This window comes from Scomber scombrus, chromosome 15 (genome assembly GCF_963691925.1).
Source record: "Scomber scombrus chromosome 15, fScoSco1.1, whole genome shotgun sequence".
NCBI lineage: Eukaryota > Metazoa > Chordata > Actinopteri > Scombriformes > Scombridae > Scomber > Scomber scombrus.
The window spans coordinates 7,698,077-7,722,938 of NC_084984.1; the positions used below are offsets into that span (position 1 = coordinate 7,698,077).

General features: G+C 38.8%; 2 protein-coding genes across 2 annotated transcripts; one reads left to right on the forward strand and one right to left on the reverse strand.

Annotated features, from left to right (window-relative positions):
• Positions 1–4,570: 4,570 nt before the first annotated feature.
• On the forward strand, positions 4,571–11,475 carry c9 (complement component 9). The gene is made up of 11 exons (XM_062434237.1): positions 4,571–4,717; positions 4,825–4,915; positions 5,825–5,975; positions 6,063–6,204; positions 7,534–7,672; positions 8,227–8,448; positions 8,555–8,795; positions 8,957–9,088; positions 9,925–10,100; positions 10,673–10,907; positions 10,985–11,475. The coding sequence occupies exons 1-11, from the start codon at positions 4,644–4,646 to the stop codon at positions 11,140–11,142; spliced, it is 1,761 nt and encodes a 586-aa protein (XP_062290221.1). The 5' UTR covers positions 4,571–4,643; the 3' UTR covers positions 11,143–11,475.
• A 7,792-nt stretch (positions 11,476–19,267) lies between these two features.
• On the reverse strand, positions 19,268–21,300 carry LOC133995436 (growth arrest-specific protein 1-like). Its single transcript, XM_062434826.1, has one exon. It carries the CDS (start codon positions 20,903–20,905, stop codon positions 20,129–20,131), a length of 777 nt encoding a protein of 258 aa, XP_062290810.1. The 5' UTR covers positions 20,906–21,300; the 3' UTR covers positions 19,268–20,128.
• Between the last annotated feature and the right edge of the window lie 3,562 nt (positions 21,301–24,862).

Here is a 24,862-nt window from a genome sequence, read left to right on the forward strand (position 1 = left end):
CTGACCTAGAGAGGAAAGCTTCATTGTTGCTAACACAGCACATTTTTTTGAAAGAGCGACACTTCCTTTGCCATGTACTGGTCTCATTGCAGAATAAATGTCTATTTTGCTGTTGATACCGTAAAGTGATTCATCCGTATAATGACTGTTTTCATATTTGCTGTTCTGAGCAGCTTGAGTGCCAGTTACGACATTCCCAGGAAAGAAAATCCTCTGTCACACAGGAAGTGTTTTGTTGAATGTTTGCAGAGGGATCAATAGATGCCTATTTGGGATAACTGAGAGAATAACTGGGTGGTTATTATAAACAGGGGATAGCCACAGTTTAAAAGTCGATGAAGTCAAACATCTTCAACAGAAAATGCATGAAAAAAGGAATGATTATGGAAAGAAATCAACCATATGTTGTAGCGACAAAACTAGAATAAACACCAACACAGACATCTGCACTGACATGAGTAGTGATGTAAATGTGGTTCTTTTTTTCTGGTGCGTTTCACTTCTGTAAATGTGTGTGTTTTCATTAGGATAGTGAGCCATCACCTCGCAGTGGATTATAATATACATGGCAGACAACTTTTAAATGATTGATGCTTCCAGATTAACACCCCACAGCTTTTATCATAAACAAATGCTTGCTCTGCTGTTTGCAATTTCTGCTAAAATGTTCTGCTAAAAGCTTGTCCATTAATGTGTTTGAGAAGTGGGTTGCAGCTGCCTGTTAGTATCCTCATTATTTTTTACCAATATATTGCATGTCCAACTCCATTGTCTATTATACATTTTTATACATCACCGAATCCCTCATAATACAAAAAGGCAAGACATTAGCTCAAAGACTCAAGTTTGAGTCTTGAAAATTGCCTTGGAGCTTCTGAGTGAGACAGTTAGGAAAATAAAACTCAGCTCGATAAAAGTGGTCCATTGTGCCAATGTTCTTTCGTCACAAGTGCATTAGTCTTTGTTTGTACTGTCTACATTTGTTCTGTCCTATTATTATCATCTGTGAAGCACTTTGAATTGCACTAACCTGTGCGAAAGTGCTATACAAATAGAGCTTGATTGATTGTGGCTGTCTGAAAACCGAAATAGGAAGACCTGGTCTTCACACCTCAAAAGAGCCAAGTATAACTAAAAAATAAAATCCAATATTTTAGAGAGAAAGTCAACAGTTGCTGCTTAGCTTTATGTCTCTTAAATAGATCATAACATGAAATTATCCGATTCTGACTGCGTCTCAGAAGGGAGGAGAGAGTCCACACTCACTGTTCAAGGAAAAAGATAATTGCTCACAGATATTCTTACAGGGTCACATGAGTATTTCGCTCCCCTGTATATTGATGATTGTATATGGAGAGAATGACAATATATTCTATCTTGAACCTTACGTTTTTGAGTTATTAGATGGTAAATCTGCCACCGTAAGCCTAGACCTGTTGGTGCTGTAAACCCTGGAACATCACAGAGCCAAACCACACGAGAGCCGCCTGGGGACAGATGTCACAGGATCCTAATCCTATATGTCAAATACAGTATATAAAGTTATATATAGTCCTGAAAAATATGATTTTGTCTAACATTAAAGAGATGTACAGTAGGTTGAGAACTGATAAAAGAAGAGAGAGAAAAGACAGAGGAAGGATGTCCTTCCTGGCTTTGTATTCTGTGTACTGCTGACAGAAGCTGGTTTTTTAGGAGATGAGCCCCTCAGAAACCAGATTATTGACTAGCTGAGCGCCTGTTTTTCCTCTCGATGACCAGCAACTGAAATGTACAGATGATCTTTTACATAAACAGTCTTTTACATAAACATTTCAGAATTTAGTTGTACTTGCAGAACAACAGAAGAAATTCATTTATCTGCACAGCAATAGAACATACAGTAGAGGCAGAACTGCATCAACACAATATTCAAATACTGTTGAAAAAAAAAATCAAGGATAGCAGTACATATTTACCAGTCATGAGTAAAATTTGGAGATTGTCAATAGTTTTCTTGCAGTGACATGTCTCTCTGGCCCAATATCACTGTTGGATGACGTTTGGTTATAATCATAGTTCCCTGTTCCTCTGAAAGTGATTCATTGTCTGTTCAAATCAATGACACTCCTAATGCAATCGCAGTCTTGCATAGAAGGACATATATAATGCTACTCATGTTTTTTTTTTAAAAGGGTGTATGAGGGCAGTAGGGTTTCTTGTAAAGGAAAAGCATGAAACGCCCTTTTCAAGAGACAGACTACAGATGCCACAGGTCATCAAAGATGTTACACATTAGAGGATTTATTTTTATGATAGAATGCTGACAAAGACTAATGGGAAGTGTCCTTTCCTTGGTTTATAACAGGAAGGCCACAATCCAAACATCAAGCATTTAGGGCGTGAATCCTGGAACTAGCTGCCACCACAGCCAGAACCTAAGATAGCCACTTATCTCCAGTCCATAATTGAGGTATGTCTTAGATTTTATCCTCTCTGGTCTTTTAACTCAGTTTTTGACCATATCTGTAAAAGTACGACATAAAAAAAGTATTGTAAGTGGTAATTCAGAAAGCAACGTAATCATATTCTGTTGGGCATGGTGACAAGATTCAATGGCATGAGTGCAAGTTACAGTAAAAGTGGGTGATAGGCTGTTCCACAAGTATTTCCACACAGCTCTAACCTACTCTCCAAAAAACAGGAAGTCTTTCTAGTCAGAAGAAATATTGGCCAAGCACCTTACCTACCCTCTGGTTTCCTGAGAAAACTGGGAGGAAACTGCCGAACCTTGTAAAAGCGGTGACTTCAGCACATATTTGTGCCTCTCCAGCGGGCCATGACCACATAGCCCCTAGTCTACCCCAGCTCTGCTCACAGATACAGGGGAAGAACCCACGACAGGGCAGCCCCCAGATTGACTCTGGAGACAACAGGGAATAGTCCGACTGTGTTTATTTAAGTCAGCAGAAAATATTTGTCAGTGTGCTGATTATACTGGAATTTAACATCAGTTTTACTTTTTCAGTTGTAAAACAGTTTGCTGCCTCTCAACACTACCACACTTCTGTGTCCATGAATGATTAGCTAATTTGATCAGAGTCCTTATAAATCATGTCTACCGTAAAATTTCAAATTGCTTTTATCTGTTTACACTGCCAAATGTTCTGCTTGCCCCACTTTTTTTTTGTCATTTATACACACTCCCCTCGCTCCTTTTGAAGAACAGAGTACTGCAGACTCAGCAAAAGCTTCACAGATCACATGACAGATCATTAGGTGCAACAGCTTTAAAACTTCCTGTGCATTGTGCAAGGCTCATTTTAATATCTGTGTCACATATCAGAGACAGAATAGAACGCATGCAGTATATACTGTTCCTATAGCCGATATATGCATGCAATCTACATACATAAACAGCATGGAAATGTAATACATGGACACACAGTATAGTGAATACTCCTGTTATCTGTTCAATGTTGCCATCTTGTGGAGAAAATGTTGCATTTCAGCACAGCTCTACACTCTACACTCGGCACAGATTTGTTGAGCATGTGCAGCAATCAGCGGCCGCGACACTTTTCCAAACATCTGTGATGCTGGCAGTCACAGTGTGTGTGTACGTGGCTGAATTCTTGCCACTGAATGTCCCAATCTTGCATGATTACCTAAATGCACTGTGGAGGTAATCTTGTCAACGTGTTACAACAGTCCCCCCAAAAAAGAGACTCTTTAAATATTTGCATTGCTTTCCTGTAAACCTGCCTGAATGATTGCATAATCCTAGAAACACAGATATTATCAAATTGTCTCCAAATAATAAAAAATACTCTTAAAATAAAAAATAAAACCCAGTAAATTACCTTTGGCCTTGTGTGTAAACAGTGTGTATGTACTAAAATAAAGTCAACACTGCAATATTAGGAGTGTTTGTTCACTTTTGTGTGCCGTCCCAACTGTCTCGCCACGTTGGTTCACTGGATTAAGTTTCAAGTCATGTAGTTCTTGGCCCCTGAAGAATAATGTCTCATCATTTTAACTGCATATTTTCATAATTTCTCCATCCATACCATCCAAAATGAGAATTAACTAGATGTAATATTGAATGAAAAAGATTAAAAAACCAAACTGCAGTGATTTATATTCATTTATACCATGACTTCAAAAGGGTTTCACATTTGACAAGTTTGAGAATCATATATCCAGTGCATAAGTCAATATAGTATTAAATAGTTTGCAATTCCAGTTATCACAGCCAACTCAAAATACTGCATTAAAAAACATTTTCTTGGTTAAATCTCAGTTGTAGACTGGTGTAGGAATATTTCTTTCTCAGTTTAATATAGTTTTAGTAAATAAGTATGTAAGAACTATATAAGATGAGAGATGCAGAGAGGATGAGAAGAAATGGTTCACCACTTTTATAGTTGTTGATATGTTTTTGAAGAGGATTTGCTCACAATATGAAGAACAAAACATACTGACTAGATTACGAATTTGGGGAGTTTCCAGACCCCGAATCAATATCACCTGAAATCCAAACTTTTGACCTGGACAACAAAAACACAGTCCTTTTGCAGTTGGATAATCATTGACAGGGGGGTAGCTTAAAAGACTAAAAAGGGATAAAACGTACATCACATTTGCTTCTTCACAGTTTGATCATGAGGCTTGAGGTCGCTCTCCCCCTGGGCTTCTTTGGCCTGTGTCTTAGTCTGGTGCTCCTTGGAGAAGGAATGTACGTATATTTCCTGTTTCATTTAAACAATGGAAGGATTTGTTTTCATTTACTTACTAAGGATTTGGGTTCACTAGAAAAAGTTAATTGGATCATTTATATTTCAGGGGAGTGAATATCCCTGATCCACCAGCAGTGGATTGTGTACGGAGCCAATGGTCAGCGTGGAGTTCCTGTGATCCCTGCACGAAAACCCAAGTAGGTCCATTAAAACTGAAGTCAATTGTAAAACCCAATTTTTTTAAACTTAATCTGATCACAATAGCTTTCATTTGACAAACTGCTCTGCCCTACAAAGCCAAATTGCAGCCATATTTCAATTAATACCTTTTGGTGGTGGTGTGGGGGTAGGGGGTTCATGTAAATAGTTTGGACTAGAATAGAAAGGTAAAAACAAAGTATAGTGACTGCTTTTATGGCTAGTTATGACTGTGTTAGCTGGTGAGATAGTGACAGATAATGCACCCACTGTTTTCTGTAACTGAAAAAACGAATTTTGCTCCAACATCTTAGTAATTGAATTTGTTAGGTCACATAAACAAAATGAAGAGGCATTTAAACATCTTGGTTAAAAGCTAATTAGTCTGTCTTTTTTAAATAACTTGATTTTTTATTCATTAACGGAAAACTGCAGCCTCTGATTCCAGTGGAATTCATCTGATTTGATGTGGTTAAAATGCATTTAAATTGCATATTTAAATATTTGTAATGGTAACTAGCTCAAATGAACAAAAAAGCTTAAGAAACAAGAACACATTTTGTTTGTAGATACTAAATTTTCTATTTCCCTTCATTGTACAAAATATGTGAGGACAACTATTATGCTGCGTTCATTACAATAATCATGAGTTACTCCTCAACTTCTAAGTCATAATATGACTGGAAAAGTGGATATTTTTTAACAGCTCCAATATATCCAACTTGCTGCTCAATAATACAGAAGTACTGAAAACCAAACAAACATGGAAGCCTCACTTCAGACAAAGTTTGTCGTTCAGTGTAGTTAAACCCAAATTTACTGTTCACTGTTTCTATAGCTTCCGACTGTCTGCCTTGATAAGGAAATGAAGATGCATAAAAAAGTGTGATCTCATTTTTGATCCTCAGAGGCGCTCTCGAAGCACAGTAGTGTTTAGCCAGTTTGGTGGCACGGCCTGCGAGGGATCAGTGGGGGACAAACAGTTCTGTGTACCAGACACTGAATGTGAATTGCCTCCACTACCTGAGTGTTCGGACTCAGAGTTCCAGTGTGAGTCAGGTATGGTTAAGTCACATACAATACACCTTGCTTAATTATTTTAAGCCCTGAAAAAACAGTCAAATCAGATTAACCATCTCTACACAGGTCCTTGCATCAAGAAGAGATTAATGTGCAACGGGGACTATGACTGTGAAGATGGATCAGATGAGGACTGTGATCCTGAGCGTAAACCTTGTGGTACGTCAGCCCTTGAGAACAATGAGCAAGGCAGGACAGCAGGATATGGGTAAGAGTTAGTTGATTTAACAGTAATATGGCGTCACTGCTAAACAAAGCAATATTCAGAGTATATAACTGACTTATTTTATCTGATTTGTTTTCAACAAGGAAACTATACATATTGTCTTTGAATATTTAAAGGAATGGTCAGACATTTTGACAAATTCACTTTCTTCCAACTTAGATGAGGAGATTGATACCACTTTTATGTCTGCTTGCTAAATATGAGGCTAGAGCTAGGAGACAATTAGCTTAGCTTAACATTGAGACCAAACGCCCTGCAAGTGGGGCGTCCAGGGGCGCATTCTGCCCCCTACTTTACCATCCTCCAACATTATTTTATGTAGTGAATCACTGTAGCCTAGCAAATGCCCATATATTACAACACTTACGGTAAAAAGATGTTTCAATCATTTCTGTCCACTCTTAAGACATTAGGTAAGATGAAGGCAGACAAACATAAAATGGATAGAATATTTTGTGAACTGAAATTACTGTTTCTTAATTGGACGCTTACGACTATAGGCCAAACATATTCGGTAGCTATGCACAGGCAACTAGCTAGTCAACACACATTTTGAAAGTCTGTTAATTGCTTCATTCATGATATCACATTGAAATGCCATGTCCAAAGCAATGCTTTTTTCAATAAAGGCAATCAAGGTGATCCCAAAGTTTATTTAGGTGGTGAAAAAATGCAAGAGTAATATTTATTTTTGATTTATAGTGAAATATGGATTTCCGCCATGGTTGCTTACGACACAAGGAGAACGTTAATATTCCTATTGCCTGCTTGTTGTTACTCAGTTGCCGAAGTGTTACTGTCCCGCAAACTTGTTGTCGTAGTATTACTTAAGTTAAGTAGTTAAGTTAAGTAAGAGTCTCCAGTCTATCTACTGCTACACATACAAACACAAACACACACACTTTTTGGCCCCCACACTGCTGAAATTAATCCGGCACCTCTGATTAAGACTGGAAAAACAAGGGGAAATAGCTAGACTGTGTCTTTCCACAGAGGGAAAAAAAATCCACTGACTGTTATTTTAAACTATGGACATAGCTAGGCCAGCTGTTTCACCCTGTTTCCAGTCTTTATGCTAATAACTGGGTCTAGCCTCATATGCAGACAGATACATTGGTGGAATCTTCTCATCAAACTCTGTGCAAGAAAGCAAATGAGGGCATCTCCCAAAATGTCAAATCTACTCCTTTACACACAAGTAACAAAACCTCTACATGAGTGGTGTAGGCCTGCAGTAGTTCACACCCTTCAATTTCATCTAAGCAGGCATTATTGTCTTAAGTCTAAGTGGCTATTGTGTCCATGCACTAGAATCAACATCTTGGGTGCAGATCCTCGAATGAACCCCTTCAACAACGATTACTTCAATGGGCGGTGTGACCGTGTGAGGAATCCAAACACTGGGCGGCATGACAGGCTTCCCTGGAATATTGGTGTCCTCAACTATCAGGTTAGCTATAAACATCTCTACTATTTTATCCAGAGGATCCATGTTACAGTGTTGGATGTCTATGTTAAACATAGTCAAAGGTTCAAAAACTTGAAGTGAATGTATGTAAAAATGCTCCCTTTAAGTCAAAAGCCAGATCTTCAGCCTGCTCTGAACGCTTTGTTTGCAACGGCACCTCTACTTCTCTAACGAACTGCCATCAGATCCTTTGCGCATGCCCACAAACAGCTGTCCGTCCATGGATTGTTGGCATTGTCCACTTATACATTTTAGATTTGGATGTTAGCTTCTTACTACTATTGTGTGTTTATGAGGCAGCTTCCAGAAGCTAACCAATCAGGACAGAGTGAGCACATTGGGATGAGGGCCTTAAAGAGACAGTAGCTAAAACAGCCTGTTTCAGACAGAGGCTGCATTAAGACCCAGTACAAGATAAACTGGGGGTCTTTTAAACTATAATATATATTCCAGTATAGCCCTGGAGTAAAAAAATAGAGACCTGGAAATGTACATGATTTAACATGACTTAACACTTTTGCACCCTTTCTTTCCAGACTCAAGTGGAAGAAACTATTTCTAGAGAAATATATGAGGACTCACATACCCTCCTAAGGGAAATGCTGAGAGAGATGAGTGTTAAAGTTGACGCTGGACTTTCATTTAAATTTAAGCCAAGTGAGCCGTCCATGGCAAATGTTTCTCTAAACCTGAATTTCCATACTGGATACGAGAAGACATCAATGGTTAAGAACGTTGCAGAGACCACCAATGTTCAGGTAAATGTCAGACAGTGATAAGTAATCCAGTATCTTAAGACTATCTCAAAAACAGTACATACCATTTGCAACTGTATTTATTAATACTTCTCTCCTGCACACTCAGAACAAGAGCTTTATGCGGGTGAAGGGCAGAGTACAGCTGAGCACCTACAGGCTGCGCTCCCGTGAGCTCAAAGTGGCAGATGAATTCCTCGAGCATGTCAAATCTTTGCCTTTGGAGTATGAGAAGGGTATTTATTTCGCCTTCCTGGAGGACTATGGAACTCACTACACCAAAAATGGGAAATCTGGCGGTGAATATGAATTGCTGTATGTTCTCAATCAGGACACCATCAAGGCGAAAAGTATGTGTATCCCAGCAAGTGTCTACCTTCAAAATAATACATTTTATTTTCAAATGTTTAATTTACTGTTATGAGACTGAAATGTCAGTCATCTTTGTTTCAAATCACAATGTTGGCTAAACTGAGAAGCACTCATCCTGTATACTTTATGATTCTTGCAGATCTGACCGAGAGAAAGGTTCAAGAATGCGTCAAATTAGGCATCACAGCAGATTTTGGTACAACGAGTCTTACTGATGGAAAAGCACACTACAACCGTGATGGTTGTGACAATGTAACAACCAAAGATCAAGGTCTGTTTTATTTGTTATTTTTTCACCATATCACAGTACTAAGTAAACCCTTCTGTATAGAGTCAGTATTTAAAGGATAGGTTGTCATGTTTTCATGTCTATCTTAATACAATACTCACATGCTATATACACATTAAAAGAGTTATTTGTCACAGTACTCATTTCTACTGTCCATACTGGCTGTGAAAATATTCTTAACTAAACATTGTGAAATTTTGGACAAGATGCAAAAATGCTTTCTAAAATTCAGACAAATCTAATGGGAGGCTACAGCATGCTCAGATAGAAAGAGCAGCTGTAGGGATTATGACTATTGTGTGCCGAGAGCTAAGTAGGAAACAATGTAGTGTGATTATAAAGCCCTCGGAAGGAAGAGGTCTAACCTTAACATCAAACTTTAACAAGGGAGACCAGTTTGTTTCCCATATCCTACCAAGAGTCAATATCTTCTTTTTTTTTTAACCATGACCATGGTCGATCCCTAACTGTAACTACATGGTTACAACGAAGACAAAGGTCCTTTAACCTTCACAAAGTAATGCTTTTATCCAAACCATCAAGTTGTTATTTTAACCTAAATGGCAATGTTGTCCTCTTGATAGTGATGTTAGATTAAAACACACATGTCATACTGTAGGATATGGCCCAATAACACATTTTGTCATGTGATTTGGAGGACTTGTTGTTTACCCCAGCAAAGCAACTACCAGGACACATCCCTCAGCAGCTCAACAAGGAAAAAATGTGGCAAACAACCAAAAAGGAAACTATACTGTTGAAATGGCCATGTGTCAGTTTATGAAAAATCACTAAAAGACCCTTTCTTTGTTACACAGTTGATGCTCATGGCAAAGCATTGGTGGATAAGGTGTTGACATCAGTGAAAGGAGGTACCCTAGAAAGTGCTGTTGTTATGAGAGCTAAATTAAATAAAGACGCAGTGATGGACCTCGATACCTATAAGAACTGGGCCAGGACAATCTCTGATGCCCCGGCGCTGATTCATAGTGAGGTAGGAATGATAGATCAGCAAAGTGAAGCAACTATTTGATGGAAGGAAGGACATTTTAATTATTTTGCCAATGCTTTGGATTATAACCTCAAAAGTTATCACATTCCCAGCTGTAGTTTGTGTTTAATGCTAATTATTAAATGTTGCATGTAGCATACAAACATGCGTAACCCTTACATACTGTTCTTATTCTGACTCATAATTATCTTTGCACCAATTCAAGTTAATAAATTCTCTTAATTTATTTATTTTTTTAGTTTTATGGATACAGGTCAATTGTGTACATTTGTATATTATGCAAAAAAGTGTACCAGCTGCACACATTTTTTTTTTTATGTTGCATTTTATTTAAATTGTTTAATGTTTTATGAGTATGTTAGCATTGTCATTGTGGGCATGCTGGTGTTAGCATGTAGCCATGAATAAGTTCAAACTTCAGAGCTGCTACCATGGTTACTCAATCTTGTAAGAGATGAGGTAAATAAAAGATGATGGTATTTCTTGTGATATACATTTTCTTTTATAATATTCAAGCCAGTGAAATAATTCACATTTTCTGTTGTTTCTGACAGCCAGAACCCATCTACATGTTAATTCCAGTGCACATGTCAAATGCTAACGCAAGGATATCCAACCTAAAGCGGGCCACAACAGACTATGTGGCAGAGTATAACGTGTGCAAGTGCAAGCCTTGTCATAACGGAGGCACTCTTACTCTGCTGGATGGAAAGTGTATGTGCCTGTGCTCTAGCCTGTTTGAAGGGATGGCCTGCCAGAATTATAAGGGGGACAAATCTAAATTTGCAGGTAAGATTAAACAGTGTGGTATCAGATAAATACAAAACATATGTACAGTATGTGTTAATTTGGATAATGTTTTGCAGGTACAAAACCTACTGTCACTCAGGAAGGCAACTGGTCATGCTGGTCTGCTTGGTCTAACTGTAGTGGAGGGAAACAAACCAGAACACGTGCCTGCAACAGTGACGGGCTCCCTGGAGCTCAGTGCAGAGGAGACACCAGTAGTGAAGAGCACTGCTGAGCACATATCCAACCATTCAGCAAACATAATCTCTCTCATTTTCTCTTTGTCCCTCTCTCTGACAAAGCAACATGTTCTTTAAAAAAAGGTAAATATCAAAGGATTCAAATACCTGATCAAAATTCTGCTTAGCATACTTAATAAGGACAACAGAGCCATCTTGAGGTCAGATCATAAAGTGACAGTTGTTTTGTTTTTTTTAAATCATTTGTGATTTTAATGTCAATAGTTTGAGAATACAGTATTCATTGTAAATATGTACACATAATGGATTTAGTTGAAAATAATAAGCTTATGTGAAAATTAAATGATCCTTCGTACCCCAACAAAAAAGTCTTCTGGTATTTTTGTTTTTACTATGAACTACCTTTAATGAACATTAACAGCTACTAAACACATATAAAGCATAATATATCTTTGATCCTGGTAATTGTGTGGTATATACTTTAATATTTTCCATTTAATATGAATTTTTTAAACCCTATCAGTTATTTTTATTTTAGTCTCTGTAGCTGCATATTGCTGCTCCACTATAATACAATAAATCAAGTGGTATGTGTAGTATAAAGATCTCATTTTAAAAAATCTGCTGTTGTTTACAACCCCAAACCCCCCTGGACAGAGAAAAAAACAAGAGTGTGCCCTGTTCAATCATTAGTAAGACTTACATTTAGATCCAAAAGAACTTTGGCTTTTTAACAGCAAACAACACTGTGTGTGTTTCAACTTCAGTTCACTTAAAATAGTGTGAGCTGAAGTGTGTATTAATGAGGTAATAACTCATCTTTAAAAGCATGGACACATTCCAGCTGGTTGTGCTGCATGTGCAAATGAGAACCAGATGAGTAGAAGCTGCCTTTGTGGAGAGAGAGAGAGAGCTGACACAGAGGACAACTAGAGACAGCCGGTGGACAGAGATCAGAGATTAAGGTGTTGGGCATAAACACGACGTAAAGGAAGACCTTACATGTGTATTCTGTTTTTCTTAGTCGTCTTTGACTGTTCCTAAACATCTATCAAACGTGAACATAAACCCATATATGCATATATTTGGGAACAGGAGCTTGGTTGAAGTAAATGTAAGAAGAATTTTGAACCATATTGGAAACAAAAGCAGCAACATTATGTAGTTCTTTCTTACACTGAAGACAAGACTTTCCATTATTGTCCAATATTTCTGAGCAGATCAATGTACTATATTTCTGTGATGGTTAACCTGTGAGGGGAGTAGTCATTGAAGTTCGAGTCAGAATGCTCTTCTTCTGTGGTGAACTTTTACTACAGCTTGCTTCTGTTTGTGCAGCTTGCTGCTGCTACCCCTGGTTAATAGGTCATGTAACACAGGAAAGGACTTAAGATGGATCTTTTTTCATAAGGGGTAGGACAATGCAATGCCAAAACTCATTGTCTTAGCTTATATGAATCTTATGCTATACACGCATGAGAGGTAACATATCTGACCCAAACAACAGCCAAAACTGTGTCCATCTCTGATCAGCTCTCCTGAAGCTAAGCTAAAAAATTAACATGAAATGAAAATACAGTCATTTTCATGGTCATTTATAGTATTTTGCAAAAGTTTCAAGCACTTTAGATGTTTGGATTCATATCCACTATGCAGTAACATCAGTGAGAAGCCTGATCTGTTTCAGATTTAATAAGCAGCATGAGACTGACCCCAAACATACAGCCAGGGTCAAAAAGAACTACCTTCAGCAACAGGAACAAGGAGTCCTGCAACAGATGGTATGGCCCCCAGCAGAGCCCTGATCTCAACATTGTTGAATTAGTCTGGGATTACATGAAGAGACAGAAGCAACTGAGACGCTTAAATCCACAGAAGAAAAGTGGTACGTTTTCCAAGATGCAGGAACAACCGACCTGCCAAGTACCTTGAAAAACTGTGCACATCTGTACCGAGAAGAACTGGCACCGTTTCTTAAAAGTGAGGAAAAGAGTGGCCACAGCAAATATAAACTTCCTTGGGTTATTTTTGTTTCCTGAATTTTGTATGAAGTAAATTGACAAGTAAAAAGTATTCATGGCTTTATGTTAAAAAAGTATCCTCACTTAACTTCTACTGCCTAAAATCTTTGCACAGTACTGTGTTTCTCTTGGATTTACACGGAGACACAAATAACAGCCCTTATGACATATCACAAGAAAAGCACAGGTGTACATAATAAAATTATTGATGGCTGAATTCCTTTCAGCTGCTTCAGTTTATAAGGTCATGGTACAGTTCATGCTGGCTCACTGTCACACTCTCATATCGCACTGGGAAACGTGAACTTAACAGAGCCATCATTAATGTTATTGGCACCTGTGTTTTTCCTACTGTGACAAAATTAACTTGTGTATGAGAGTCCTTAAGTCCTGTGTAAAATGTGCAAATCCATTTTTGCACTCCACAATACCTTCTTCCTTCATGTTCTTTTCTTTTTGTGTCCAAATTGTTGGTATTGTTAAGTCTTTTCTCAATTTCAATGGTAAAATCATTAACATTGAGTTATTGCTTTTGTGGATTTGCACCCACAATAGGCAAAAAGGATGACTGTCATATTTGCTTAGCTTAACAGCCTTTGATTTCCATGTTTGCTCTTGGATTTAAACCATAGACAGTAAAGAGAATATTTAAATAAATAAATATAATTAACCTCAGTCATTTAGCGCCAACGCAGCAGGCACGACTAGAGAAACTCATGCCAGAGACGGCCGTGTTAAGCAAACAGTGAGTGAGTGAGAGAGACAGCAGCGAGTATACTGTTACCGCCTTGCACAACATTAAGGAATGTGCACAGACCTGTGGAGAAGAAACTTTCTTGGATACACTAAGTATTTCCTTTCTGCCTAATCTGAAGTAAATTCTTTAGGAAACCTTTTTCTAAATGCTATTTGTCATGATTAAACATGTCAAACACTGGATAAAGCAAACAACTAATAACAAGCACAAAACAACAACTTTTACACATTTTAGTACAAGACTCACGAAAGAAAACAAACAAAATAATAACATGTAACGTTATCTGAATATTAGAGTATTGGACATACATGTAGAACTTTGTTAGTTTGTTTAAGTTCAGTGAGCAGATTTGGTCCTCCTGATCTCACATTATTTATTACTTCTTCCTCGCTCAGTAAGCTTTCTGGGAATATCATTTCCTGTCATCACTTAAATAGAGAGGAGTTAAAGTCCAAATGTTTGTGAGCCCGTGTGTGTGTGTGTGTGTGTGTGTGTGTGTGTGTGTGTGTGTGTGTGTGTGTGTGTGTAGGGGGGTGTGATGAATGCATACTTGAGAAGTAACCACTGGGGGTGGTGGCCCCTGGCCTTTAGGATGTCAGCATAATAGAGTAAAACTTTGGGACCTTATTGAGCTCCAGGGAGACCCCATTCAGACCAGACAGCAACTCAGCCTCGACCCATTATCTTAGTCTAAAATGTTTTGTTATTTCTTCAGTCTCCAACAGAACAGTTAGCACAAAATAATGAACCCCTCCTCATCGATAGACTGCACAGTTCTCTTTTTACTCATATTTATTCATATAAACTGAGCAATAGGTGAACATTTAAAAGCTTAAATGAGGATTTTCAAACCTGTTGAGAGCACCTCACTGGCATTTCCAATGAACTCCATTATGCGAGAAAATTACATTTGCTATTTTTGATATATTCAGTGTAAATGCCAGAGATACTGAATGGGAACATTTTGTATTCAGTGTGCTGAGTAGAAATATCTTCATTGCCAAATTCAAAACCTCTTGTTAAATATTTCTGGCTTGCAGATGTTAAAAAAAAATAAGCTTAAAAAAAAGCTTATCACGCTGGTTCCAAGAAAATATGATGGCAAGCAGAGAACATGCAGTAAATTTACTTCATAAAAACTGAAGCTTTGCAACTTGTTTCTCACAAGCTATAGGAAAATGAAATGCTTTGCTCTCAGATTGTGAACCATTGCTGTCTCGTCTCATAAACACATAGTCCTTGCTTTCAGTGAAGGAGAGGTAAGGGATATTTTTTTAACAAAAGCCCTTCAAAGGGGTGTGAAAGGAGCCCCCTTACACTCCTAAACGCCTGGACACAGTTGGAGTTGCTCCCTCCCCACTTCCCTGGGTCACTAAAGGCATTGAAGTTTTAGAGGGCTGCTACGGCAGATTACTCCACACAGCTGTCCCCAGCACCGTGGAAATGAAGTTATGCCCCTTGTCAGCTATGTTTTGTGTTTCTCCCCCTCCTCTTGTCCTTCTCTCACTCCTTGAAAAACCTTTGCACCATTGCTCTTTAGCTGGGCTGCAGGAGAGAAACAGGGGAGGCAACTAAAGGACAATTCCTATACAGCCATCCTGCACACTGAAAGCCTAGAAAAACCTGATTGGTTGATTAAATATTCCCTATTTGCATCATTATTCCGAGAAGCTTGAAATCCCTGACATTCAACCCAGCACAGCCCCTCTCCCCAAACCAGACCCTTCCCCCATTAACCCCTCAATCTAAATCAACCCCTCCTCCACCTTTCCCACCTCTCTAAAAGCCCAGGGTGCTGCCTTCCTCAAGTCCACCCCCCAACTCCAATTTTTGTGGGTCACTGAGGTTTATTCACTTCAGCTTTGCTTTTTCTAAGTTTGTTTATCTTTGGTCAAAACTGAGTTGTATAACCCAAATATACCAATGTGATTACATGTTTGAACCCAGACTGTGTAAATTTTAAATGTGGGAAAAGTTAGATTTTGGTTGCTGTAATAACTTTGTTGTGTAACTGACATGACAATGTCTGTTTACTGAATTGTATGACTGTTCTCTACTACTGAAGGACTGTGTTTTATCATGTCACATAAGATCATGTCACATCATTGACTTATCTATTTATTTTAAGATAAGGGTCAGCAATCATGTTTAACTATGGGTCAGTTTTTTCAGCACTGTTTATTGTGGGGGCAATGTTGTTGATATTTTTTGTTTATTTTGTTCAATTCTTTCATGACCAAAATTGGTTTAAAGAGCACACATGTTAATACTCATCTGACATTAAAGTAAGGCCATATTATGCTGTGTGCCTGTTTTATTCATCTCATAATTTAGATATATGAAGATGCTAAGAGTTAATATAGTGGAATGTACATGAGTCTTATGTTTAAGACTCTCTGTTTCCCTCCTGCAGCCCAATGTTATGAAGAGTCGCTTAAAAGATTTGATGTAATGTTTAAAAGGGAAAACCTTTATTAAGAGGCCACACAATCTTGTTGTAGGGCCAAATTTGGCCCATAGGCCAATATTGTCACTATTGTCCCACCACTGTTTGTACTGTGTAATTGTGTGACTGTGTTTTTAATCCACTAACCAGGAATAGCACTCCTAATGTTATTGTATTACAATTCAGTGACAATAAAGGCTTTCTATTTATCCCTACAACTATTACAATAACCAAATATAATGTATGTTAGTTTGTTGCATTTTGTAAGCTAAGATCTTATAGAGCAGTAACAGATGATTATTTGTATTATCTTTTTTTTATGAAAAGCTTGATAAAAACAGAGAGATCCTCTATTTGAGGGGCTGAGATAAGCTATGTTTGACAATTTTGCTTAATAGCTCTATTGGCTAATTGATTAATTTAAAAAAAAATTCAACAAATTCAAAAGAAATCTAGCTAAGCTAAGATAATGTGTCATAATGTTTCAATGTTCAATATTCATTATATTATTGGTCTGGTATTTGCTAGAAGGTAAATTTTGTGGCTTTATCTAACCAGTCGCCTCACTCGGCTTTGTGCCAGTTTCCACTGGTTCCAAAGGGAGGAAAGAGGTCAGTTTCCTGTCTAAGTTCAAATGTGTCTCTTGCAGCGAAAAACTTCAATAGATATAAGGTTTCCAACTCATGATTACTTGTTACATATCTAGAGAACCAACTGTCGCTTTCAATGCTTACTTTACCCTCTTTTTCTGTTGCACCCCACATTTTTTAAAACTCCATCTCTCTCTCTGGGTTCATAGGAGGCAGACAAGAGTATAACTCAATTAGAAGCAGTTCACTTTATTTCAGGACTGGGAGTTTCAAAATAGGCTCAACAGGAAGAAGTCAGTCTGGCAGCTGAGCAGTTTCAAAAATGTTTTGCAATGACTCCACTGCGACTTTAAGACAGTCGGTTGATTTCCATTGTGCTAACCTAACCAAGGAATAAATCAAACTGACTCGCAAATAGGCCCAGACTGTGATTCAGATGTTGATCCAATATTATAATATAATGTGAAAAACACATTACGACAGTAGCCAGGTAACCATAAAGACTGACACAGTGATCACAGTATGAGCAAATATATGTATGATGTGTAAAATGTGAATATTGTCTAAAAATCCAACTAACTTCAGGCTCCTTGTTTGCTATTCCATGGTGTAACCTAGAGGAAGAAAGATTTGGGGCTGGGTGGAGTGGAGGTTGGCCGAGTAGCAGTTTGAGTTATGATGAGGCAATTTTAATGAGGTTCTGGTCCCTGCACCAAAAGCCCCAGTTGACTCTTTTCTGTTTCACCATGGGAAAAAAACACAACATTCCTATTTTCCTTTGGTGCCAAAAGTTAATTGAAAACATTTCAGGGCAAAGTATGGTCTGGGGCCCCCATATGACTCTCATCCCTTCATTATCCTCAGCAATAATAAAAGGCATTACAATTATTAATGGTTGGAGCAGAGGCCTGTTCTCTTAAAGTCACAGTGGCAGGCTCTTGCTTCTCATAACAAAGGCCCAGAAATGCCTTCAACACATCACTTTGTTGGTATTTTTTTGACAATCACTGCCATTGTTGGATTTATTATCTGGACCATTCTATTCAAAACTGCTCAACCCCTAATGATGGCGTATGTGTTTCAGAGTTAAGTCATATTGTACAACAGAGAGTGCCAAACAAAAAGAGAGTGATGATCCTGCTGTATCCCCCTCTAAACAACTCACAGAGAACTATCTGTTGCACGAATGAGAGTTAAACTGTGGACAGAGTATCAGCAGGAGTTTGGACTGTGCAATAATGCTTTCTCACATAGCGCTTCTGTCTCTGTCTTCCTCTGGGATAGCTGTCTCCTCATGCTCCCCCCACTCCCTGAAAGGGTGACAGAGGAACAGAGTGAATGAAGTGCCCCCCCATTGTGCTGCCGCACCATTGTGTATTTTGCATCTCCATAATAGAGGTGCCACTCGACTTCTCTTCCAATCAATGGGCTGGAGGGCCCATCTCCTTTCCTTGAAAAGCAACATGGCGGCCATCAATGGTTTCAAAACCTATTATCACAAGTGAAGGAGGGGACACTGGCTTTTTTGTGAGTGCAGAGAGCGGACTAACTCCTAACATGAGCATGTAAACAGACGCATGTATCCTGCACCATCACTGCTATCAATGATTAAAAATTGCATTTTGCATTGGAAATATAAATCTTGAAATCTCAGTATACGTGAAAAGTTGTTTAAAAAATCTAATAAACAGTAAGACAGCTCATTTTTCTTAGCAACCACTTTCTGTCATCACTGCTCAGAAAATGTGTTGCTGGTTGTAATAACTGCTTATTAAAACAATTATGGTGAACCTACGGTTTATAAAACAATATGTCACTTGATGATGGCTTTAAAGCAGGTATACATTTATTTCAAACTGTTTCCATTTATGAATCATTACTTAAATAAAGCATGCTCGTTTGGGATAAATCCCAAGAAAGGTTTGTATTTTCCTAACAGAAGACCTGCAACTCTTGGCTAAAAAAGCAATTGTCAGATGTTTATGCATGATTTTATCACCTTGTGGCACACACAGGATACAAATACCTAAGGTAAATGCACAAGTGTTACATTCACAGTTTCTGAAATTACTGTGCTTTCAGTGACATGTGAAGAAAAATAATGTTAAATGCCTTTTCCTAGATCCATCTGGTGATTGCTTTAAGCACATTTTCCCCAAGATGCAAATGATCCTTATAAACCTAAACAAAATAAGAATATAGATCACTGTAAATGAACCACGATTGCTTTGCACTTCTTAAGTCAATATGTGAAGCTTGCATCTCTTAGCAAATAAGCCAGACATGAGTCCAAAACAGAAGCAAAAACCACCTCAAAAAGAATCCTTTTAAAACTCTTATTTATTTAATGTGCATGTAAATTCAGAGGAGTGTGTTCACAATGGGCACTTTAAAATCTCCACTCAACCGAACACAGGCCTCTTTTATTTCTCAGTCTGTCATTGTGAAGACATCTAACAAACACATGGGGTGAGAATAAACAAACTGACCGAAACACTTCGTCGCTCCATTTGTGCTGCAAATCCCCGAGAGGAGAAGTTTACCTTTCCCTCTGTGTGTTTGAACAGTTTTCGAGAATTAACACTTTATACTTAAAGCAAACATCCATGTTTACAAGGTCAAGTGTAAGAGCTAAGAGCTTTCTATTTTCCTCAGATGCATCATCAGGCCTTGGATTTAGATAAATTTACTTACATCAACTTTGGTTTTAGTTGTGGATAAACTCTGTACATGCAGTTTTGACAGCCTGCCTCTGATCAAGTAACATGATGGTGAATAACAACAATATAAAGACATTTAGACTGTTTTTTTCCTTCCTCTGTGGCCATGATGTAGTAAAAGAGTGGGACTCATCTATTCATACAGTGCAAATCTCTTATCAATAATAAACCAATATTTAGACAAAAATAATTTCATACAATATACTGTACAATTTAGCTTTATATAGCTGACATAGAAAAATAGGCTCCTTCAACATGGTCAGACATTTTTGAATGTGTACATGAAATATAACTAATAGGCTACATGTGTTATAACCTTGATCTGATCCTCAAACAGTCAATCAGTTTGTGCAGATCTATAGCACAAAGTTTAGGTAGAACTTACTGGTCCAAAGTGTTATTTTAACGGACTAAAATATGACTGATTACAACAAAGCAGACAGATGCTAGTGAGGTGATTTCACTAAGCCATAATGGCAGCAGCTTTTCAGATAAATTTGGTTAAAACCAAGATGGTGGTCACGACATTTAGTACAGACTGAAAATGTGGTGAGTCGCTTGAGTTTTCCACATAGGATGGATAATAATCATCGATATAATCGTCGTCAGAATCCTCCTCGGAATCTGAAAAGCCGCTTCCTGCGAACCTGTCGCTGGAATCAGAGCAGAAAGTTTTCATGCTGACTTTTATGTACTCGCATATGTTCCTCTCCGTGCCATCACACACACAAGTGTCTAGCTGTTGCGCCTTTGGTATGGTGCGCATATTGGCTATGACTTTGCGGCACCCATCCGAACACCTTTCCCCTCCGAAAAGTTTTCGACAGTGAAATAAATAATCCCCCATGGCAGAGCTGCACGATAGGTCCGTTTCGCACTGCTGTCGGGCCTCGGTGCAGCCCATGGTGCTGGTCCGCGGAAGGCACGGCTCGATGGCTTGTTTGGCGCTCCTGCAGACCGGGTCCAGGGCGCAGTCGCAGTCCTCCAGAGCCGGGCCGCTCTGGGTTAGATTGAGCTGAATGAGAGAGGATATGCAGTGACTGGGACACTTCTTGCGTTCCCCACTGAGCACAGATGCGCAGGCATAAAGGTACTGATCGTAAGCGTAATGGCACTCTGGCTCTCCATGGCACTTCAGGATGGCTTTCCAGCAGACCAGCCGGCGGCTGTGGTTAGGGGATCCAACACACAGACCGATGATTAGGAGGAATACACTGCATATCAAAACTAGTGTGCGCCCCATCAATATGGCACAGCTTGCCATTTCCACAAAGAATGAATCTTAAAAATGTCAGACTTCATATGTGCTTCTATAATTCCATCACGCTGCTTCAAAACTGGGCTACTCCTTGATGATTTCATATCATGTCATAGTTTGTGACTTGGAGTCACCAAGGTGCCATTAAAAAGCAACAGCTGATCAAGGATGGCCATAATGAGCCAGTCCTGAAAAGTTTCAACGTTGCTTCAGAGTATCAGGGTTTCGCCAGATGCAGTCCGAAACAGGGAGTTTGATGCGTGTGTGTCTGTCCTTTAGTAACCACACAGACGAGTAAACGTAATCATAAACATGTTCAAAAAATATGTAAAGACTTATTTCCCAAACTCAAAAGTTCTCCCTAAAGTCTATCATCCGCTTGCACTTCCAGCCCGCATCCATTCCTCCTGCAGCAGCTCAGTAATGAGGGTTGTGTAGCGGTGGGCTGATGAGGTTACTGCAATAACCGCGTCCGATTGGTCCGATTTACGGTTGTGATTCTCTCGTCACACGAGGGCAGTGACGCAAGCTGCTGTTTTTAAACTTAATGAAAACGAAACTTTCTGCAACCACACTTTTTTATATATTTCACCTCATCATAAAACGAATCCATTTCAATGCAGTTTATTTACCTATTTCTGGTTTATGAGATTATTACATCATAATTGACTTTTCTATATCGGTTCTCTTATTACCTGGGGCTATAACAGCAGTGGCCATAAGTAAATTGATGCATACCAGATTTAGAATTAAACAGCCCATGTCGTGTAAAGTACATAATTACTTCATGAAAGTATCCAAAAGTTGCTTAAAATGAGAGAAAGTCAAACAAAGTATGATTTGAGAAGAATGTGCGTGATGAATGTAAAACAAAAGCTCATAACTAATTTAAAACATTGCATTTCTATTAATTGGTTGGATTTATGGAGCAGTAGGGAACTGAAAATGTGTAGTACACTCATAAAATGTGAACAAATATGAATCAAACATGATCAGGATGGCTAGGATTAGGGATAATGAAAATAAAATGTCTGATGTTACTTTTTGATGTCAAATAGCATCTGTCTGTTTTTTTTCTTTTCTTTTATCCCAAATTTTATTTTGTTATTAGATTAGATCATGTATTATATTTGCTTTAGACTAACCACAAACCTCTTTGTATGATACCACTCCAACATGTGCATTTAAAATAACACAGTACGTAGTTCAACTACTGTGGTCTGTTCCTTGTATAATTGCTCATCAATGTGATGAGACCCACATGCAGTGAGGCAAAGTTACTGAGGAAAACTCATGGGCTGTGTTGCCTCCCTGCGGGGAAAAAACGACAGCTGTTATAACACATGCAGCGCTCCTGTCTTACACTTTCCACCATGAAACATAACAAGCCTTGAGCAACTTGTGTAGCCATGATACAGCACACCCATGAACAATGTGCAGACACATTTGCACACACCAATAAAGATATGACAGCCTACAATATGATTTCCAGATATGGAGCTGGAAAGGAACCAGAGGCTTTCACATGAGCAATGTAAAAGAAAAATAACCCACCCATGACTGTTTTATGCTGCTCATTCTATGCAAGTGTAACTAAGCAGCCGTGTGAAACCCTGACAACCCCGTGTTTTACCTTTTGCTACAGGGTACTTCCTATTTCCTAACAATAACACTTAGCATGGAAGAGAGTGTGAAGAGGAATAACAATTGCAGCCACACACCATGTAAACAAACAGCAAGCATGAAAAAAACAGAGTGGATCTGTTAACTCCATCCTCACCTCGCCTGCTGTCCAGTTTCGGGGGCCTCAGGGGCAGCAGAACAAAGTGTGGAGAAGAAAACAACTCAGTCATTTGGGTAGCTCTGTTCTCCTGACCCCGCCACATCACGGCACCGTGACCACGAAGATCTGGCAGCTCTCAGGGGACCCTCGGACCCCCGATTCCAATTAGAGAGATTAGAGAGGAGTCAAGACAAGTGCAGAAGAGTTCTCAGCCAAACAACCCCAAACACCCCCTCCCCCCTTCACCTCACCCAGCTGGCATACCAGAGCAACAGGCTGACTGCAGACTCAATTTAGAGCAACATCAAAGTGGAGGTTAGAGAAAGCCCAAATGGTGAACTTCTCAAGGGTCTCCATTAACTACAAAGAACCTGACATCAGCCCAGACCGCTGAGGCCAAAGATGGCACTTAAACAGAGATAGATATGGTTGCTGTGTCACTGCTGAGGACGCTACTATTAAACATATTTACGTTTGTGCAAAGTGTGGGTATACCACTATTTCTTTACCCCTCAAAAAGCCACACGCTCTGATCCCCAAGGCCTGTACAAAGTTTTCTTTACAGATGAGAACAATCTAAAGAGCACAACCTTGCATTTCACTTTTAAAAAAATGAGTCCATAATGCATAGCAGAACCAGAATCCCATCAGTGTTGGATGACAGCCAGATAAGAACAAGGGCCAGATTCAGTCAAGCCAGCGGCTCTCTATGATGGACCAGGCAGCTGCTTTCCCCCGAAACTGTACCTCTTAAATTACTCTAATACATCTCATACTCTCATACTTTCTTTACTTTTATACCAAACATCTCTGATCGTTCTGAGGGAAATCTACGGCCAGTTTCATTTGCAGTCTTAGTTCGGTGTCCTCCATTTATTTCAAACGAGTGCATCCTGTACATGCGGTTGTTCATGGCGACTTGCATATAATAGCGTTTCCAGAATTGGAATGCGGTTCCCGAGAGTAGATTTGTAAATACTCATGCAGAGACAGACATGCTCTTCAGTTTGTCTCCACTGCTGTCAGAAGTCATTACACACAAGCGGCTATGCCAGAACAATTCACTGAACCTTGTATTCAAGTGCTTCCAAGCCCAGAGAGAGGCAGAGAGAGAGAGAGACGGGGGGGGATGGAGTCAACATTAAAAAGCTGCCAAGTGTTTTTCTGCCTGAATTTTTTCATTTTTCTGTGGCTCATGGAAACTTCTCAGATGCCTGTCTCAGATAGGTTGATATTTTTTTCTTAATTCATTTCAGATGAAAGACAAAAGTACATATGCCTTTGGTGAAAACAAATATGTAACTTGAAGTTATTGTTGGTCTGTGCTTTGTCACGTCATGAATATGCAGTATAGTCAAGAATCAAGTCAACAACAAAGCGCTGCAATAATTTTGTTTTCTGGCATTTGCTTGAAAGGTTAATCAGGAGGGAACGAATCATCTGGATCAAAGTTAGTTGGTCTGTCGATCCACCACTGTGGTTAAATATCCCAACAATTGTTGGATGGATTGTCTATGTGGTTAAGAGTTTTGTTTTTTTGTGTGATGTTTGAACAACTAGAGACTATTATGAAACTTGGGAGAGATATTCAAGCAGAGAAAGATTCCTAATGACCTTGGTGATCCCTTCACTTTTTATATAACAAACATTTCACTTAGTTTCACGTATTCTCTTCCTTAAAACATATGCTCTGCGGTCTATGTAAAAGCTTTAAAAACGCATATAAGATCCATATTTTCAAATTGGCCTTTGTTGCACCTTAAGATGTCGAGTGATTTCCCTTTTGTGTGGTTATTTTGTGTGGGTTCCCTTTAGCCCTTAGTCTTAACTTGAACTTGTAGTGTATGTTTTTTATTGTTTGAATGTTTCATGGTCTTATTTTTAACTTTTATTATTGTGAAGCAGAACTATATTTCTATGAAAGCTGCAATACTACATCAAATAAATAAACTTATGCGGTAAAATATCACATCAGCTAGATGGAATGGCAAAAAACAACCAAAAATTGCTTTTTTTTTTAACCTTCCCCTAACCTCAATCATATTATACAAACATTCTTGGTTTGCGGACAATGCATTATAGTGGTTTTATTGATCCCATGACCTTCCCTCTAGCACTACCATGAGGTTGACAGGTTGACATTTGTGGCGTTGAGTGAAATGTCTCAACCGCTATTCAAT

What these genes read in the sequence shown, in the direction of transcription:
- c9 (XM_062434237.1), top strand. Translation starts at nt 4,644, where the DNA reads ATGAGGCTTGAGGTCGCTCTCCCCCTGGGCTTCTTTGGCCTGTGTCTT. An exon ending in GGCAGGACAGCAGGATATGG is followed by an intron (nt 6,205 to 7,533) that starts GTAAGAGTTAGT and finishes TCCATGCACTAG; the next exon opens with AATCAACATCTTGGGTGCAG. An exon ending in TTGGTGTCCTCAACTATCAG is followed by an intron (nt 7,673 to 8,226) that starts GTTAGCTATAAA and finishes CTTTCTTTCCAG; the next exon opens with ACTCAAGTGGAAGAAACTAT.
- LOC133995436 (XM_062434826.1), bottom strand. Translation starts at nt 20,905, where the DNA reads ATGGCAAGCTGTGCCATATTGATGGGGCGCACACTAGTTTTGATATGC.